General features: G+C 42.4%; 1 protein-coding gene across 1 annotated transcript in view; it reads left to right on the plus strand.

Moving 5' to 3' along the window:
- Window positions 1-349: 349 nt before the first annotated feature.
- The window catches only part of LOC130021016 (aldehyde oxidase 2-like), an 87,754-nt gene continuing 66,872 nt past the window's right edge, over window positions 350-21,231 (plus strand). The window contains exons 1-9 of the mRNA XM_056111763.1: window positions 350-403; window positions 3,739-3,796; window positions 5,492-5,588; window positions 9,103-9,211; window positions 10,547-10,673; window positions 13,206-13,267; window positions 15,626-15,715; window positions 18,224-18,304; window positions 20,261-20,405. Of these exons, the coding sequence (XP_055967738.1) occupies window positions 350-403; window positions 3,739-3,796; window positions 5,492-5,588; window positions 9,103-9,211; window positions 10,547-10,673; window positions 13,206-13,267; window positions 15,626-15,715; window positions 18,224-18,304; window positions 20,261-20,405 (823 nt within the window). The remainder of the gene's footprint in view (window positions 404-3,738; window positions 3,797-5,491; window positions 5,589-9,102; window positions 9,212-10,546; window positions 10,674-13,205; window positions 13,268-15,625; window positions 15,716-18,223; window positions 18,305-20,260; window positions 20,406-21,231) is intronic.

The raw sequence follows: 21,231 nt of genomic DNA on the forward strand, positions 1-21,231 counted from the left end.
CAAGAAGAGAGGGCTTATGGTGTTTATGGTGTTCAGGCTAAATCCCTCCATTTCAGGAAAAAGCAGGAAGAGGTAGGAGCTGGGTGGAAAAGGAGCCTGAAAGCCAGGATTGGTGGGAAGCAGAGGGAGGCAGAAGGAAGAGGCTGGATGCACAGGTGCCCTGGACTTAAAAGGCCAGCAAGTGAGGCAGTCTCCACCCCCAGCCCTGCTCACTATCCCTTCAAGCTGCTGCTCTGCACAGGGAGGGATTGCAGTGGCTTGGATCTAAAGCCCTTCTACTCATTTCTGTGCCTGTTGCCAAAGAGCAGTCCCACCTGGAGTCTTGAGGTGAAAGCAATTTCCAGAGACAATGCCTTGTTCATGGAGATCCGATGAGTTGGTTTTCTTTGTGAATGGGAAGAAGGTGAGTGCTGGGGGGTGTGTCATGATTTGTGGAGACAGTTACTTGAGGGGAACTTTTGTGTATCTTTTGGACTAAATTCCTCTAGTCAGGAACTAGAAAACTATACCTTTCCTCCCGCAGACAGAGCTCAGCCACTGGGAATGTGGGTATGCAGTAAAGTGGGAGTCTGGGGAGCTCGTCATCCATTCTTTGGTACCAGACAGTCATGGCTGCCATTCAGCCTGCCACTTGCTATATAACCTTCTGTGAGTTATTTTGCCTCCCAGAGCATCAGAGTACCCATCTTTAGATTCTTACTTCCTATGCTATTATAAAGATCGAAGGAGAAATGCTTCTTCATTAAGCTGTCCCAGCCCCTGATGCTTATAAAGCCTTAGCTCTGCACCTGACCCAGACCCATGAGAAGCACTTTATCTATAATGCATCTCTTGACCCTCAGACTCCAAAGAATAAAAATTTGAGCGTTCTTTATTTTTCCATTTATCAACTTAACTTTTCTGTTGGCTCTCGGGCCTATAGTCATGGTTGAAATGTGATTGCTCTTTTATTTTCAATCCGCCCTCATTTGCAGCTAAGTTCTAAGGGAAAAATATATAAGATGGAAAGAGGGTTCTCCAGTGGCTACTTTTGCAAGGCAAGTCCCCCTTCAGTCCTCAATCATTTTCACTTTAACTCCCCAGACAAGCCTTCTCTGACTTGCCTCCGACAGGGCCCCTTAGTCCTCTGCTCCCACAAACCAAAATGGGATTCGCCATATCCACCCTCCAGCATCCACACTGAAGTCTGGTCCAGGACAAGAGTCAACACAAAGCCTCTAAGTTTTCCTCATTTACCCGTCACCTGTATCCACTCTCCAACAACCATCATCTTCTCTTCCAAAACCATCATTCGTGAGCTGTGTTCTTCTTTTCTTGCTTCCTTGACATTGCCTTTTCAGATTTTTCAACACTTCTGAATATCTACATGATATTTTCCATGTAGTACCACTTGTGTGTAGAATAAAGTCACCGTTGTAAGCATAAAGATAAATCAAGGGCTAGACAAAATTCACATATGTGGAGTAGGAGAGTGAAGTAGATAATAGAACTCTTAGTTTTTATTTATTATTTATTAGTTATTTATTAGTTATTTATTAGTTATTATTTATTATTAATAGAATTCTTAGTTTTTATTTTTATTTATTTTATTTTTATTTTTTCTTTCATTTTATTTTATTTTTTTCTTTCATTTTATTATTTGTTAGTGAAACACCATGAGGTACAGTTGTAGACTTACAAGTTGTTGTGTTTGGGTTTCAGTTATACAATGATCGAGTACCCATCCCACCACCAGTGCCCATTCTCCACCCCCACCAAACCCAGTATCCCTCCCACCCACCCCCCATCCCCCATCCCACCCTGCCTCTGTGGCAGGGCACTCCCTTTTGTTCTCTCTCTCCTTTTGGGTGCTGTGGTTTACAGAAGAGGCATTGGGTGGCAATCATGTTCGGTCTATAGTCTACTTTCAGCATGCATCTCCCATCATGGGCGGATCTTCCAGCACCCTTTATTTGGTGCTACCTTCTCTATCTGAGCTGCCTTTACCCCTAAAGTGTGCGGCTGGCCTCAAAGACATGGAGTGAACAACCTAGTATTTATCACAGCTGTTCTTGGGTGTTAGTCTCTTATTTTGTTACTTTATGTTACCCAGATTAATGCAATCGTTCTATGTCTGACCCTCTCTTTCTGACTCATTTCACTTAGCATGATACTTTCCATGTAGTACCACTTGTATGTAAATTTCATGACTTCATTTTTTCTAACAGCTACCTAGTACTCCATTGTGTAGATGTACCAAATTTTCTTTAACCAGTCATCTGTCCTCGGGCACTCAGATTTTTTCCATATTCTAGCTATTGTAAACAGTGCTGTAATGAACAAACAAGTGCAGATGTCACTTCGACTATACTTTTTTGTCTCTCTGGGGTATATTCCCAGGAGTGGCATATTCTTAGTTTTTAAAGAGGCCAGAGGAAGCTACTATTCTTATTGACCAGGAGCCTATTGAGGCCCTGAAAGCAACTAAATTTTATTGATTTACCTTTTTCTGGTTTTAGTTTTGGTGCATATGGCTTACTCCTGATTCTGCCCAGGGTTCACTTCTGGCAGGGCCTGGGGAACTATATGAGATTCTGGGAATAGAACCTGGATTGGCTAGGTACATGGTAAGCCCTACCCGCTGTACTATCTCTCCGGGCCCATGCATTTTAGTATATTAACTTGGAGGTATCCTCTCTGCATTTTTTACTGTTTATAGTCTATACAAGTTTGTTTCTTCTCTGAGCACCAAAGGAAGAACCCAGCATGACTAATCCACCTTCCTCTGAATCTGAGTGAGAGAATGGGTAGAGGTGTTTGCTGAATATCCCAAGACAAAGTCAAAGAAAATATCAGCAAATCAAATAGAAAAAAAAAGCACCTGAAAAGGTCCCCTATAAGTGCCAAACCCCCTATTTTTCACAGAGAGAGAGAGAGTGTGTGTTTAATGTTTTGAGCAGCTCTAGGTCTGTTGGTACATCAGGACTCTGCATAAGGGGACTGGTATACCCAGGGTCCCCTCCAAGGTAGCAGCCTCTCCTTCTTCCTACCTCCACTCTGCCCTGCCATCAATATCTAATCCCTCCCCTCTAGTATCCTTCTCTAAAGAACCCATCATACACACACACACACACACACACACACACACAGTCCTTCTCCAATTCAAAATAATAATTCAACATTACAAAAGAGTGAAGACTCATTTGGAAAAATAGCCTGCCTCCATAAGAACAGTGGAGTAAGAGCCGAAGAGATAGTTCAACACTCTAGTAAAATCCCCAGCAGTGCATATCCCAGGAGCACCCAGGGATTCCACCCCCACCCCACCCCCCACACCTGCACACACATATCCACCCCTTGCTAACACAGTCTGGAGTCTCCCCAGAGCACCACTGGTGTGGCCCCAAAACAAATAAAATAAAGCGAAACAAAACAAAGTAGACTAAAAACATGACAAGTACTGCTTCCAGTGGTGGAGGTGGTGGGTGGGTTGGGGAGTCTAGGAACCATCCCTTATACAGCAGGGATTCCCTCCTCTGGTCACATAATTGTTGCTGTACTTGCTTGTGGAGTCATCTGCTCCCTAAATATGTGTGAACTTGCTTGGCCTTAGAGAACAACAAACAGGCAGATTGAGTTGGGTGAATATTGAGCCCCAGCCTATAGTCAACAGACCTTGAACCCCAGTCCTTAAGTCAGGCTGGCTGTGAGTCACCAATTTCACACCCCCAAATCATCTCTTTCCTGTTTCTCATGCAGGTAATAGAAAGGAATGTGGACCCAGAAGTCACGCTGCTGACCTTCCTACGAATGAACTGGACCCTTTTGTTTAAATACTGGCTGGGGTTATGTTTGTTTTAAAACTTAGCAGTGTGTGCTAATGAGTGCTAATCCAGCAGCCATTCTTAACCTAGGATCTCTATTTGCTATTAGCAATTATTTTAAGGGAATTAAGTGAATCGGGTTATTTGGAAAGGATGAAGTTTCCAAGAGCTGCTCTATCTTGATTAAATAGCAGTGAAATAGAAACTAAGCTCTTTATTTCAGCATGAATTACTCCTTTAAGGACTTTCCACATCCCCAAGAGGGTGATTATATAATGGAGACCCAGGTTACAAATTCCCTGTGCTTGAGAATGAAACCAAATTCTCTAGAATCAGAGCATGCATGTGTCACAGGAAAGACTGCTTTCCTTACATCAATTTTCTGATGACAGATTCCCCCGCATTCCCACAACACCACCATTTTATATTTTGAAATAGATTTTCAGAGCAGGAAACATTTTTTTAAGTTGTTTTTTGGTAAGCAGATTTTTATTGGTAAGTCTAGATAGCCTCTCAAAGTAAGTAAATAAGTTTAATTAATAAATGACAAATAACGAATGGATGGATAGAGAGCCCTTGGACCCATTTTAGCTAAGAGTCCACACATTTTTAATTAGTTGTCAGTGTTTAAAATTTTAGAAATTTCAGATAGACACATGACTCAGCATTTGAATAATCTTGGGCACCACACACACACACACACACACACACACACACACACACACACACACACGTTATGAAATATTATTTCGTTTATGTTTTAGAAAATTGAACCAAGGGGTTTTCCCCCCACCCACTTCCCATAAAAATGAGGGGCCAGTCACTCCTATATGGCCTGTCTCACCAAGAGCTGAGTAAGGACCAGTCTTTAGTCCTCTACCTAAATGAGGTTCCCTCTCTTCTTACACAGGCCCGATACAGGCACACTCACATATAACCACTCTGAGAAGCATTTGAAGTCATGACTTAATTTAGATGAACAAGCAGTGTTAAGTAAAAGGGGTAGAACAACAACAACAACAGATAGGCAGATTCTAAAATCTTCTTAGCCTGGCCAGTGAGTTACATCCAGTCCTAGAAACCAGAAATGGACCGCAAAAGGGAGAAGTTTGACTACAGAGCAGGGCCAGAGGCTGATCTTGACTTGGGACGGGATCAGAATAGAGACAGAGTCAGGAGGGATCTGCCAGTGAGATCTGAAAAGCACGGGAATTTTCTGCAAAGCCCCACCCCTGCCACCACACTCACTTTCAAACACAAAACAAATCAGAGGACAAAATCAGTAAGCCATCAGACGCTAAAAAGTAAGTTCTCTTCTAATTATGTTCTGGAAACCCAAAAGAACGCCTATCCAAATACTCTATAATGAAAGAGAAGTTTTATGTCCATTATGTTTTAAGATGCTTATAACCTATCTGTGAAGAAATAGCAGATAGTGCTTTTTCCTTTTTGCAAATAAAAAGCCAGGAAGGCAGAAGTTAATCTGGGCAAGGTTATGAACATAGCTCACTGGGCAGGGAATGAACTTTACTAAGATTTGGTAAAGACTAGACGAATTGCTTCTGAGCCCTGCACCTCAGGTCCCAGAGGGAAGCTTCCTGCTGGCACCCCTGTTGAGGTGGGGTCATGGGGCAGCTCTAATGAAGGTGCAATGCCCTCTTTTCCTTTTCCTTGACTGCCACCTCCAGTACGCCTCACAGGGACTAAGTATGCCTGCGGAGGAGGAGGCTGCGGTGCCTGCACTGTGATGGTGTCTGAGCATGACCCAGAATCCAAGAAAATCAGGTGAGTGCCCAGGACCTAGAATAGAACTTGGCATCTTTGCCAGGCTTGTATTCTCCCCTCATAGCTAAGAATTTCTAAGAATCTCTCACCTGGTGATTTTCACCATGTCTGGCTCTTACACTCCCTCTGAAGATGTGATAAAATCTTAAATTTATAACCTCAAGAATGTATCAGGGCTGGAGTGATAGCACAGTGGGTAGGGCATTTGCCTTGCACACGGCCGACCTGGGTTCAATTCCTAGCATCCCATATGGTCCACTGAACACCTCCAGGAGTAAATCCTGAGTGCAGAGCCAGGAGTAACCCCTGTGCACCGCTGTGTGTGACCCAAGAAGAAAAAAAAAAAGAATGTATCAACAGGGGCCAGGAGATAGTGAAGCAATTAGGGTGCATGCCCAGCATGCATCTGATCTGGGTTTGATTCCCTGAACTGCACCTGAGCAACTCTAGGTGAAGCCCTCAGGCCCCCAGCAATGCTGGGATGGCCCAAATATTCCCCAACACTGTAGAGTCTAAGTAGCTTCACATTTCAGGCCATTTAGTTTGATGAAAATTATGGTTGGTAAAGAATCACTGTGGGGGACCATCATCCTGAGCATTGCCTGGGAACTTCCCAAAAAGACAATAAATAAATAAATAAAATGCATCAACTAACTATAGTTTGCAGTGGGTTCAGGGGGACATTGGACCTTTGAAGTCTCTTTATATATTCCAGGATAAAAAGCCCCAATTTTTAGCTCAAAAAGGCAGAGTACATTGCATGTGGGACTCCTGGGTTTGATCCCTGGCACTTGGCCCCCTATGCAACACTGGTAGTGTCCCTTAGAAATAGTAGAGTGTCTGCCTCACACGCATGAAACCTTGGATTCAATTCCTCCCCCCCAACCTGCCCCCCCCACACACTTCCCTCTACTCTTTCCTCAGATCCTCTTAATCAATTTTTTAATTAAAAAATGAAATAAAGATGGTCAGACTGATAGTACAGTTGGGTAGGTATTTGCCTTGCATGCGACCAACCTGGGTTCGATCCTCCCATATGGTCACCCCCAGCACCACCAGGAATAATTCCTGAGTGCAGAGCCAGGAGTAACCCCTGAGCATGGCTGGGTGTAGCCGAAAAACAAAAACAAAAAAATAAATTTTTAAAAAGGAAGGAAATGAAATAAAATTAAAAAGGGAAATTGAATTTAGGACAGTGATTTATTTTACATGGAAGGATGTTGAAGTACAAGTTGATGAAGTGATTTGTTCAGTCATACAAGTAAATTGTAGAATGGGACTTGAGCCCACATTCCCTGGCTCTAAAGCGGATGTTCTTTCTACCCTGCAGAGCAGGCCCTGTGCCATGAATCTATCATCTCATTAAGGACCATATTTCAGGACCTGGCTTTCCCCAAATTCACTGACGTACAATATCAAAATGTCCTTCAAACATATGCCATCGACACTATTGACCTCATTCAGAGTGCTTAAAATTAATAAGCAAAAAGCAAACAAACAAAACCTCCAAATATGTAGATGTGGGTAAAAGACACAGGTGTGCCCTTTGTCAGTCATAGGGTCAATCGCCCCACAAACCCTGCCTGAAATCCAACCACACTCCAGATAACCCAGGAATGATGCAGGAGCAGTGACGGCAGGTCTCTGTGTTGGTCCACGGTTCCCAGTTTCTTCAATATTTTCCAGAATGAAAATATTGAGCTGTAAAAATGCTCAAACTCAGAGTTGGAAAGGAGAAATGTTTACTGGAAAGTAGAAGAAGATGGAAAAGAAACTTCCTTTTCCAGGGGAGGAACTTAGTATTAAACTAAGGTAACTATGGCTCTTTTTGTGGGCTCTTTATAAGAAAACTGGATGCCATGTTACAGAGAATGCAGGAAAGTTCAAGATAGGGATTTTTGTGTAGGCTGTTTTAAATGAAAAATGGGCTTTTTGCATTTCTTATCTATTGACAAGAATGTTACAGAGAATGAAGGACCAAACAAATCCTTGTCTGACCATTTGCCTTAGGTATTCTCCATTATTTTAACCTAAACTCTGAGGCAGAATTTTATGTTGGACAATTGTTAACTTTCTGTTTATCAGAAAGAGCCCAGGAATTCACAGGAAGTCAGAAATTGTAGGATGGGGACAGTCAAAAATGGGATTGCTCATAGCATCTGGTGAGGGAAAACCCAGGTCCATGACAATGCCCAGGTGTGGGCCTGTTCCGGGCTTAGAAGTTCCTCCCAAATAATGCTCAGGAGACCAGGGGTCACTCGCAGCCATTCCCAGTCCAGAGGTTCTCAGACTCTGCACTGCTGGGGGCCACCAAAGCCATTCCAGTGTGCAGTTCCAGTAATGAAACCCAGGATCTCTTCATGCCAGGCAGCCCAAAGCTATCCCATTATTACAGATACACTAAGTCTGAATCAAAGACTCAAAATCCTTCCCTCTTCTCACCTTCCAATTCCCCATCTCTCATTGTGAAGTCAGTGGGCTTCCACAGATGGCTTATGTGAGGCAGAGAAGAGAGAGAGAGATGGCCACTTCTCCTCATCCACCTCTGCCACCCTGGGACCAGCTGGGAAGGCTAGGACTGATAAAGTCTATGGATGAGCCCCTGCATGGCATGGGCCAGAGCCCCACCAGTTCTGCTAGGTGATCATCAAGCCTGATATCCACTTGGTGGTTTTGGCACGGGAGTTGATTCCTGTCACCAGATTTCTTAGGTAGTCGCAAGCTCGAGCAAGGAATTGCTCTTTGTAGGAAAGGAAAGCCAGTCCTAAGCCTTATCCAGGTTTCCAGGTCTTGGTCCTATATCACAGAAAAGAATTTTAGGAGGAGACAAGCAGTAATGTAAAAACATATGTTATTGGGAGGCTTTTAAGAAGGGGAAGATGGTAAAGCAAGAGGGGAGAGGGTAACGTGCCCAAGAAAGGACAAGGGCTTCTCCAAAGGTGGAGCGAACCCCAAGAGGGGAGATGTGGAAGACACATGTGCTCAGACACCATACGTGCTCAGCCACATGGACACAAGCAGCATATGGGCTCCAGTAGCATATACTGCACTTTCTTTGTTCAAGGTGGCTTTTATAGGATTTCTCCCAAGCTGTCCCCAAACGGGGCTTCTAGCTATTTAAGAGTCAGTAGCTAGGGTCATTGCCAATGGGGTATAATTGGGAGTAGTTAATGGTCCCCTTTGAAAGTCCTTTCCTTGGCCTTTGTTCCTGCTAGAGCTTCTCTGGGGGGGGGGGGGGGGGGGGGAGAGGAGGGTCCAGCCTCCTTGAGTCTTTAGGCTCCAGGTAAAGTAATCAGGCTCCTGAACTCACAAGGTGGGCTTTTTGTAGCCTTGGGGCTATTGGTTTTATTAATTCCTAGGAATTCCATTGCCATGGGGGCCCTTTCCTATCTCCCTGCCTACATCAATGATGGACTTTGGTGAGGAGATATTTTGCTGCTCTTCTTGGTTTCCAAGTTGCCCACTAGGAAGGATTCAATTACTCTCCTTCTTTCCCTTGTGCTTCTCATAAAAGACACTTCTCTGTCACTGCATGCTTGGTACCCATCTGCTCTCTGTATGGAGTGGCCGTCACCACTGTGGAAGGTGTAGGAAGTATCAAAACCAGGCTTCACCCTGTGCAGGTAAGCACACATTCTAGTTTTCTCATTCTTCACTTCATCTTTTCAACCAGTGTAGTGCTCTCTGTGCTACCTGCAGCTTCTAAATTGTAGTCATGTAAATAGAACCTTTTGGTATATATTGACTAGGGCAATAGCTTTAGTTACATGATTTTATGAGGAGCTGGAAATCCATCCATATTTGATTAGATGATAATTGCTTTTCCTACTTGAATGTCAAACAAAATTAACAAAATACTGATGAATGTCTATTGGACTACAGTCTAGAATAAATATTGTTAAGAGGATATTATTCAAAAAATTTCTCTGGCTAGTAAAATTTGGATTTATTCCCTGTAGTATGGAGGTCTTGAAAGTAAAATGAGAATTGAGGGGAACTGGATAATTGCACAAGGACAATCACTTCCCCCCATGGTTGACTCAATGCTGGAAGACAGGAACTGATTCTAAGAGAACTGTGACTCACATTAGCAGGAAACATATCATCCATTTGTTATTATCATAAGAGCTTGGAGACTCATAGGCCAGATCCACCAAGCCCATAAGCCCTTCCATGCAAGAGGAGCTCAATTAACCATATGATAACTGATTACAGAAAATTCATCAAAGGCAACGTATCCAGCAGAATTTGCTAGAGTCTTTGAGGAAGTCAGAGAGACTGTTCACAGCTATGTTACCAAAAATGAACCCTGGAATTGCATTATGTTCTAAAACCAAGGCTTCATAAACTTCAATGTGCCTGAGATTCAGCTGAGAGCTTGAAAATAATAACAATAACAACAACAATAATAATAATAGAGCAAATTCTAAGTCAAGAGGTTTGAAGCAGAGACCACAGGTCTCTTGCAAGTCCGGCAAGCTCTCAACTAAAACCAACCCAGTTGTCCTAGTGGACTACACGTCAATAGCAAGGATCTGGAAAACAGAGCAAAATCTTGAACCTTTGAAAGCAGAGTTCCTTTGGGAGCAGCAGAAAGAAAAAAGTTAATATTATGTCAACCATAGATAGTTTCTGCATTTATGCAAAGAGGTGACATCGTAGTCATGGTTCTTACTGCCCAAGTGATGGAGGTGTTGGAGAAAACTATGAAATTTTCACACACTTTCTTTCATTGCTGACTTTTGGAGATGTCTCACTCTGAAAAGGAATTCCCAGTTGGGAGGAGTTGGGCATTTGCATTGGGAAAAGTGATGTTAGTGATGGAATATGGCTCTGAGTCTCCTCAGAAATGCCAGGAAGCTCTGATGGAGAAGGCAGGGTCCTACCTCAGGGAGATACAGCACAGGATTCCTGGCAGCAGGAATACCATACCAGTGACCATGCCTTTGTTCTTCCAGGAAAGGATTGCCAAGAGCCATGGCACCCAGTGTGGGTTCTGTACCCCTGGGATGGTGATGTCCATGTACACACTGCTCAGGAACTATCCTCAACCCTCGGAGGAGCAGCTCATGGAAGCCCTGGGGGGTAGGTCTGACCTGTCACCCACTGAAGCTGCAGCCTTGCTACTTTCCCAACCTCCACCAGGGTTGCTTTTTAAATAACTACACCCTCTTCTGCAGGAGCAGAGAAGATCAAACATCACCTTGATTTTCAGATCTCTGGCTGGAACATGTGAACAAACACAGGGATCATACCTTCATTTTGACACCCTATTTCCCTATGCAGTGACTAAGTGACTTAGGACTGTCTCCATAGAGTAGCTTAAAGTGGGCAATTTCAAGCCAAAGAAGTATCTCTCTTAGAGCTCTAAGGGCTAGAAGGCTAAGTCAAGCTGTCCACAAAGCATCTGATAGTCCCAGAAGGAAATTGCCCTGGCCTCTTCCTGCTGCTGCTACTTTCAGCTGGACAGTAGCTGCTCATTCCTGACCTATAGTGTTAGCACACTTTTCTCTTCCTCCAGCATCTTCTATCCTTCCCTGAGTATCTGTGTGCTCACTTTATTGCCTTATTTGAATATCAATCACTGAATAGGGATCTCCCCAATGCAGTATGGCCTAATTTCGACTTGATTGCATCTGTAGAGATCCTGTTTACAAATCTGGTCATGTTAGTAGGTTCTGGGACTAGATTTTGTTGTTGTTGTTGCTGTTGTTTTGTTTGTTTGTTTGTTTGTTTTTGAGACACAGTACAGCCCCAAACAGAGTACTTTACATGTCAAAAATTCTATTGTTTTTCGGGGACAACATAGAGCAGTGCTCCAGAGCTACTTCCAGCTCCATGCTCAGAAATAACTTCTGCAGTCCTTGGGGGACAAGGTTGTGCTGAGAATAAACCCAGAGCCTCACACATACAAGGCAAGTGTTTTCCACTGAACTGTATCCCAGGTCCCTCCAGGAGGACTTTTTAAAAAATTTAACTTACTAATGTGAACTTCATAAACTTATCCTTTGGGTCCTGGGATATGACTCAAATGACTGGAGCACATGCTTTGCATGTAGAAGCTCTGTGTTTGATTCTCACCGATTTAAGATTTCCATGCACCACCAGGAGTTCCCCTCAAGTACAGAGCCACGAATAAGACCTAAGCATCACTAGGTGTGGCCCAAAAAACAAAGGAAAACAAAAATAAATTTCTAAAAGCAAAAAGATAATTTTTTTACGGGATCAATTCACATCATTTCAGGTGTCAATCATCCTTAGACAGGTTTAGATGGGACCTTCTGAAGGATAAGCACAGAGACACTCGGCTAATCAACCAGCATGGGTGGGCATCCTTTACACTGCTCCATTCCAGAAACACAGACCAAGACATCTAAAACCCTCCCTTCCTTAGTCCTCCCACGGAGAGGCTATTCAGCAGCTCCTCACTTCCAAAGGCGACCCAAGCTACCATCTTCCAGCAGCACTAACTCAAATTTCCTCCTCCCCTACCTCACCCGAGCAGCCTTTCTCTTCTCATTGCCTAAATGCTCTTTACATTTCAATCTCTGAGTTGGTTACGCCAGGAGCTGTGAACACCTCTCTCTCTTCTGCTCTCCACAAACACACAGCTTTTCTTCCTTCCTTCCTTCCTTCCTTCCTTCCTTCCTTCCTTCCTTCCTTCCTTCCTTCCTTCCTTCCTTTTTGGGAGGGACCACACCCTGTGATGCTCAGGCATCTGCACTCAGGAATCACTCCTGTCAGTACTCAGGGGACCATATGGAATGTCAGGGGTTGAACCCAGGTGAGCGGCTTGCAAGGCAAGCACCATCCCTGTTGTACTATTGCTCCATCCCCACAGCTTCTCATTCAAGCTTGCTCTTTGCATAGCCGTCTTGGATGAACACTATACCACACTGAACCTCCACTCCCATTCCCATCCCCACTTCTTTACAAATCTGACGTTCTTGATCTCTGACAGTGCAGACTCACACACAAACCACTTGTTTACAGCTTTATAGGGCTTTCCCGGTGCCCACTCTGATGCTCTGGTTCTGCATTATGAACAAATTTCGCTAGGAAATTCTGATCCAGCCAGTAATCAGCTCTTCAAGGCATGATGCTTTGTTTATAAAGTGTCATAGAAAGAACATACATTATCCATGTTTTATGGGACCCCATGTCTTACTTTAAGTGCCTAAAATGTAGTTGCTATAAATGGACACATGTTGAATAAAAGTGACCTTACCAAATAGACTATATTGAGGTGGTAAGAAGGATAATGTTCTAAGAAGAGTTTGAGAGAAGTGTATTGTGATCTAGAAAATGTCTCCAATCTCACCCCTTTTTAAAATTTTAGATGTTTTTGTTTGGGGGAAATGAGTAAAGACAAAACAATACAAGTATCTCCACATTATCTCTCACAATTGCATGTGAACTAAGAATTATTCCATGATAAAAAATTTAATTAGTAGCCTAATAGTTCAGTAGACAAAACCAATAAAAAAAATCAATGACTTATTATTTTAGAAATAACTATTCAACCTCACCTTTACCCCCAAAAGTCTGATTTGTTTTAACCTAAGATTAAAACAGTGAAACTAAGACCTACTGACAAGCATCTTCTTCTCTGCTTAGGAAACTTATGTCGCTGCACTGGCTATCGACCAATTCTCGACAGTGGGAAGACCTTCTGTGCGGTGAGTAGGAAGCTGTGGGGGACACTTATAATGCAAAAATGACAGTGATGATAGTGACAACTGGTCAATTACAATGATTGGAGTTTTTAGCCAACCTATTGGGTCTACAAGGGAGACCAAGCACCAGTTGATTTGTAGTTCTAGATTTTTGTTAAGGAGTAGGTGAATATCTTTCCACTTGGTATTCCACATTGAACCTGTTATTCGTCGATTGCCTCGAGCAGGCCCCAGTAATGTCTCCTACATCCTAGCCCTGATATTATATACAAGGTTCTTTAGGAGAATGAGACCCATCATTGAACCACAGAGGAAAATTCAGTGACCAAAGTCATCAGGACATCTTTCATGCCCAGTCATGCTAGCCAGCGCGACTGGCAAGAGAGCCCTGACAAACACAAAGAAACAAGATGTGGGGGTTGCTTTAGGGAAGCAAAGTTAGTTATCAGAGTCCAGAGCAGCGGTGAAGTGTGATAAAACTTGTAAATGCCAGTGGAATCCAAAATTCATCCCAACTACAAGAGTACAGGAAGTTTCCCTTGGTGCTACTGAACCAGAGATAGTATAGTAGGTAGGGCACTTGCCCTGTACATGGGTGACCTGTCACCCCATATGGTGCCCTGAACCTCACCAAAAGTGATCCCTGACCCAGTAGAAAGCTCTGAACACTACCAGGCATGGTCCCGAAACAAACAAAAAAGCTGGGAATACCTCACTAGGCTATTGCAGAGATCAAATGAGATGTCATAGGTAAAGCCTGTAGAAGTTTTGCCTGACACTTACTAAGAGATCAACAAGAGTTACTACTGTCACCCAGTATATTGCTAAAACTATGACTAGCCCTTAATGTGAGAGCAGTCCACCACCAATAGCAGGTTGGACAGGGGCAATACTACCCTAGAGGGCCTTTAACTTTTCCTCCTCCAGCCAGTCTCAAGAGGCCTCTTCTTTTTTTTTTTTTTAATAATTTATTTCTTTATTGAATCACTGTGGGAAAAGTTACAGAGCTTTCGGGTTTAGGTCTCAGTCATGTAAGTATCAAACACATTTCCCTTTACCAATACTTATTTTTAACCGTGAACCCCAATAGAACCCCACCTCCCACCCCTCCCAATTCCTGTGTGGCAGATGAGTTCTAGTTAATACTCTATCTACTTTGACTAGATACATTGTTTCGATAGAAGATGCACAATTATTGTTTAGAGTTTATGACCCCCCCCCCCCCCGCCCCAATCAGATATGCTGAAACAGCGTTGTGAAATGATTTGCTTTCTACAGCTTGGTTTAAGAATAAAATGATGTCACGCGGCCGCTATTGCGGCCTCGCGGTTTTAGATTTCTGCTGTTTTACTTATTAACCCTGGAAGTATTTCTATTAAAAGTTAGATAGTTAAGAGATTGGTTTCTGTGCTCTGGAGTCGTGGCCGTGCCGGAGAGCCGCTCGTGGGGGGCAGCTGGTGACCTCGGTCGGGCGTGAAGGATGGCCCAGAACGCCCCCCTTCCCATGAGGCCCCTGAAGAGGCCTCTTCTTGAGAAATGCCAGGCAAACACCTTTCTTTCCCTTTCTTTCTTTCTTTCTTTCTTTCTTTCTTTCTTTCTTTCTTCCTTCCTTCCTTCCTTCCTTCCTTCCTTCCTTCCTTCCTTCCTTCTTTCTTTCTTTCTTTCTTTCTTTCTTTCTTTCTTTCTTTCTTTCTTTCTTTCTTTCTTAAATTGTCTTTGGGCCACAACTGGAAATGCTCAGGGGATACTCCTGACTCTGCACTCAGGACTCCTGGCAGTGCTCAGGGGACCATATCAGATGTCAAGGATCAAATCTGGGTCAGCAGTGTGCAAGACAGGCACCCCACCAACTGTATTATCTCTCAGTCCCAGGGCAAACACCTTAACTCTTGTACTATATCTCTAGCTGATAAGGATTTTGTAATGATATAGAAAAATTATTTTATATATGTAATTTTACTATGCATATTCTTTTCACTTAATCATAAAAAAGAAGAAAAAGCTTGTGATTATTTCTGTTCTATTAAAACCACCAAAAATGACGAAAAAAATGTCTGAAATCTTTTTCAAATTGTCAAACCTGGGTCATATCAAGCAGGTTCTTATCTTCTATGTGGTCGACCCTGATTTGACCCCAGGTATCCCATATGGACCCCAAACCAGCCAGAAGTGATGCCTGTGTACAGACCCAAGAGTAAGCCCAACGTAGTAAGCTCTGAGCAGTGCCAGGTGTGGCGCAAAAACCAAAAATAAAGCTAAAAAAATTAATTGCCAAACTTTCCAAGGCACACACCCACTTTGTTTATCTTTTACAAAGGTTTGGGTTTTTTTTTTTAATCTCATGACATTTTTCCTTCTTAGGAGTCCAGTGGCTGTCCACAGAAAGGAACAGGAAAATGCTGCTTGGACCGGGGAGAACATGATTCTTCCTCACTCAACAAGGAAAGTGACGTGAGTGCCTTGGTTTGTTTTGTTTTCTTCCTGAGAGCATTGTTTCATACTGGTCCAGAAACTGCCTGCTTTGATGGTTATCCTGTCTTTACTTACAAATACCGAAAGGGCATGCTTGACTAAAGCACTTTCATTTGGGAGCTGGGCAAAGTGTAATTCAACACCCATGGTTTGATTTTCCTCTGTACTCTCCGGATGTCTAAAGCAAAAAAAAACAAGACTCATTCAGACCAGGAAATGACACACCCCTGCTATGATGAGACTCATGGTGGGGTGGGAATGGGTTTCTGAGCTGGTCTTAGGGGGCGCTGCAACCTCAGGAAGACTAAGGAGCCTGTTCAAAGTCACTTGGGAAGTTCATGGTCACTTTGCTTGGAAGTTCAGCCAGAAACATTCCAGTCCCTGGCTTTACTCTCTCAGGGATACTTTTTAAAAATAGACCCTCTGCCAAACACTTAAAGGAATTACTTAGACAAGCTGAAATACTGGATAAATGGACTTGCTTCCTGTACACAAGGAAATCTGAGAGAAAAGAATTGACCTTAGAAGATGTTCATCCCATCCCTGCACCTCTGCATATCTATCTGTGTATTTTTGTCCCTGGGACCCATTTTGCTCCCTTTTGTCCGAAGGTCTCCACAGAATGGAAGAGGGTTGTGGGTGGACAGGAGGTGTCAGCGACCACTACACAGAAGATCAGTACATTTTAAAGTTTGTTCTGTGATTTTATTATCTCTTTGGGAATTCAATCAGGGCTATGCTTTGGGACCACCAGACTCTACTCAAACCAACAGAACTTTGTTTTAACTGGAAGGTGTCCTGGATGCATATTTCCAGAGAGAAACACAGTTGTAAAGTGGGTCTCATGAATCTCCAATGTCTCCACGTTAAAATGAGAAATAAATAAGTCTTGGTCTGGTTTTTGTTAGGAGGACTTTTAATTCCTCACCCATGATTTATTGTTTATTTTACATTTTAGTTTTTAGGCATAACCTTATTTCTGGTTTTTTAAGTAGATCACTTTATTGCTCCCAGATACTGCCCACACTTCTTATGCCAACTAATGCGAAAACTGTTAAGTCTAACATTGACCTTGGCCCAACTAAGAGTCTTACAAGGAAGAGTTGCAAATTTTTTCTTCAAAGAACTGAAAGATTTTAGACAAATAGAAAAAGAGGTGGAATGTTGGTAAAATATCAGGTGATTTCACTAATTATCCCAAAGACCCTTCAAAATATGCACTATTCCCATTTAATGTTTAGAGAGGTTGAGTTCTTTTCTACTTAATGCGTCAAAGGGTAGAATCCTGGCACCTTAGAATAAGCCCAGACCCACCTTCTCATTCCATAGGACTTCAAACTCTGCTTCTCACGCATTTCTCCCAGTTCCCTTAACCCCTCAGAAATGTTGTCTGGGAGTAACTTTCTCCAGATGAAAAAAATCTGATTCAGGCAATACCATACTTTGGGTAACTCTTCACTGTATTTTTGTTTCCTGATTAGTAAAAATTAGTAAAAATTGTAGATAAAAATTTTACTATGTAATTGATATGAGGATTATATAAATTATTATTTACATAATTATTATTTTAATAATAAAATTATTATTTATATTGTAGCACTGTCCTCCTGTTGTTCATTAATTTACTCGAGCAGGCACCAGTAACATCTCCATTGTGAGACTTGTTGTTACTGTTTTTGGCATACCCTCCCCATCCCTCTCGGAGAGCCCAGCAAGCTACAGGAGTATCTCGCCCCCACAGCAGAGCCTGGCAAGCTCCCCATGGCATATTATTTATATAACTATATAAATTATTGATACAAATAAAAATGCTTAGAAAGAAAGCACTCAATGTTTTCTTATTATTATAAAAGTTAAAGTGTGCATATATATGTGTGTGTTAATACATTCAAATGTATGTTTAGAACCATTTTTACTAAAACTAAGAGATTTCTCAGAGAACTGAGTATTTTAGATCCCAGTGTGATAGGATAGATTTAGGAGAATGGGGCATGGTTGAGAGAGTTTCCCAAATTTATTTAATCTCTGACAGTTTTTCACAGACTAAGTGTATCCCAAGATACTTTTTTTCATTTCAGAAAATGCTTTTTCTTTAGTTTTCTATTAGTGATAAATAAGCATTTCTCTTACTCTTTTTTTCTTTCTTTCTTTCTTTTTTCTTTCTTTCTTTCTTTGGTTTTGGCGCCATACCCAGTGATGCTCAGGGGTTACTTTTGGTTCTGTATTCAGGGATCACTCCTGGCTGTGCTCAGGGAACCATATGGGATGCCAGGGATCAAACCCAAATAGGTTGCATGTGTGAGAAAAGCCCTGCCCATTGTACTATCACTCCAGTCCCAAATATTCTTATATGAAATTATTTGCTTAATTTTTTTCTTACACAAGAAGAACAAGCAAATTATTACCATGTTCATTTTGCCTAATGATTATAAAGAATTGCAATGCCGTTTTCAATTGATTTGGGCTGTCTTCTTTGCCCTTTCTAAGATTTGCACAGAATTATATGTGAAAGAAGAGTTCCAGCCCTTGGATCCTACTCAGGAGCTCATATTTCCTCCAGAACTCTTGGTAAGATGTATTAGCTATTTTCTGTGCTTGTTTAAATATCACTGGTTATAAACTCCATTTTATAAGACCACCCTTTCCTTCCTGTGAAATAGTCAGATTATGAAAATGATTCATCAGATCAAGATAACTGTCCCCACCCTAGTTAGGCTGATACTCTAGACACATTGCCTAAAGCCACTACTCAGGCCACTTTTTGGGGGGGGAGAAATTGGGGATTTTTGATTTGGGGGGGTAACACCTGGAAATGCTCATGGGTTACTCCTGGCTCTGACTCAGGAATTTTATTACTGGCAGTGCCCAGGAGATCATATGGAATGCCGATATAGAACCCCAGGTCAGCCTGGGGTGGCTGCATGAAAAACAAACACCCTAACCATTGGACTATCACTCTGCTTAGTCCACTTTTTAAATGACTTTACTCTTACCACTGCCATTGGACACATGTCCTTGTTGGCTACGCCAAGTGATCCAGCCTTGCTGGGCTTCTAATTTGGTCTTTCTAGCCTATCTAAGTATAGTGACCCAAGAAGTATATTAGGAGGGATACACCTGGTGGTGCTCAGGGGTTACTCCTCACTTTGAATTTGTGAATCACTCCTGGCAGGCTTGAGGGACCATTTGGGATCAAACCCAGGTTGGCCGCAGAGAAGGCAATGCCCTACCCACTGTATTATCTCTCTGGCCAACACTGAAGAAGCATTTTTAGGGGACTCTCTGTTCTTCTGCCTTCCCTCTGTCAATGTCTCTATCATCTGAGGCATTGAGTTGTCCCATGTGATAAAATATACAATTATGAGGGAGTGCTGTGTGCTAATACATCATTCAACTAAGGTATTCATTCTGCAAAGTGCCAGTTACCACTTAGCTCTTTCAGACACTGAATATACAACAGGGCAAGAAACTAGCCCAGAAACTTCACTCTAGGAGCTTGTAATCTACTGGAAAAGACAATCAGAAAGAAAATTAGATAAGAAATATAGTGTGTTAGGGAGTGAGAAGAACAAAATTAAGTAAGAGAGTGGGATGCAAGGGGTGATGATTTATATATCCTGGCTGAGGATGATCCTCTGAGAAGATGACATTTGAATAAAGTCCTGATGAGATGAGAAAGTCGGCCTCAGAGAGATATTCAGGGAAGAGCAGTCTGGGGCATGGGGCAGCATGTGGGGAGGTGTAAAGGGGGGAGACCATGGGCCTGATTTAGAGAACAAACTGGGAATGTCAGTCTACTCGAGCACAGTGAAGCAGGGGAGATCAGAGAGTGGGCAGGTCACCTTGGTCTTAAGTCACTTGGCTTTCCTCTTCCTGAGAAGCTCTCTGGGAGGCTGGGCAGAGGAAGGGACATGCATCTATGAAAAGAAGAGATATGGAATTGGGGTGCAGCTGCCCCCTATGAAGGGACTAGCTTGTGGAGAGGTGAGGGAGCGAATAGGGAATCTACCATGAGCACAGCCAGATCGATGGTGGCACAAGATCTGGCAGACAGCAGGTCACTGCTGCAGAGCTGGTGGAGCCTAGAATTCTTTTCAAAGAACCAAGGGGCCTGACTGATAGTTCAGCATGTAGTGTCTATAATTTGCATGCTATAAACCCGGATTCAATATGGTCCCTCAAACCTGCCAAGAGTGACCTCTGAGTGCAGGGCCAGGAGTAAGCTCTGAGCATCACTATGTGTGGCCCTGACAAAAATAAAATAAAATAAAATGTTTTTAAGTTTAAATTATGTTCAGTGAATCAATACTGTTGGGTGAGTGTCAGGTTGTAGTTTAAATGGTCATTTCTCTTCAAAGAGCCGCATGCTTGCATCTTACTCTGAAGGATTAAACTGTGGAAATTCAGATATATTTAAAGGCTGTCTTTGAATCAAATGGGCCCCAGGACTTCAGAAATCTCTCCAGAAGAATATGCCTCTGCCACGTATGTTGTATAATCCTCACAGTTGTCATTTGTCCTTAGAGAATGGCTGAGAGGCCAGAAAAAGAAACCCTGACCTTTCATGGAGAAAGGGTTACTTGGATCTCCCCTGGGACCCTCAAGGATCTCTTGGCACTGAAAGTGAAGTACCCTAATGCTCCTCTTATCTTGGGGAACACCTCCCTGGGTGAGTAAGAACAACAATTGTCAGACTGCCATGAAGACCAAGCTGGAATTCCAGTCACCTGCTCTGTGTTCAGCCTAGAAAACCATTTCATCACCATGAAAGCCTCATTGTTTATAATTATAATATAATAATATATGTGTTAACACTATATATAATATAATAATTATCTATTTATATTATTTGTATAATATTAGATCTAATATAATTTATACAAAATAGAACTAGTAATAATTTGTATAATATTAGATCTAATATAAATTATACAAAATAGAACTAGTAATAAGGTATAACACAAATATAATATTTTATGTCATGTTATATGAAAATGTTCTCTAAAGTTGTATGTCCATTGTCCAGGTATTGCAGAACTTGACCTCTTTTTTTTTTTTATTAGTGAAACACCATGAGGTACAGTTGTAGACTTACAAGTTGTTTTGCTTGGGTTTCAGTTATGCAACGATCGAGTACCCATCCCACCACCAGTGCCCATTCTCCACTCCCACCAATCCCAGTATTCCTCCCACCCCCCCACACCCATCCCAACCTGCCTCTGTGTCAGGGCATTCCCTTTTGAGAACTTGACCTCTTGAGGAGTGAGGAAAAGCATTAATAAATTTTCTATTTAATCAGAATAAAGAATGTTATAAAATACAGATTGACTTACTGCTGACAATTCATGACAACTTATCACCCACATCCAATTTAAGATTGAGCATATTATCAAAAACTTTGGAGATTAGACGTGAGAGATGCCTCAAAGGCCTAAAGCACAGAGTCTCAGCACTTCATGACCCCAGCCTGGTGTGGAAAATAGAAAAGAAAAACT

The sequence above is a fragment of the Sorex fumeus genome, unplaced genomic scaffold (assembly GCF_029834395.1).
Source record: "Sorex fumeus unplaced genomic scaffold, SorFum_2.1 ptg000014l, whole genome shotgun sequence".
NCBI classification, from domain to species: Eukaryota; Metazoa; Chordata; class Mammalia; order Eulipotyphla; family Soricidae; genus Sorex; species Sorex fumeus.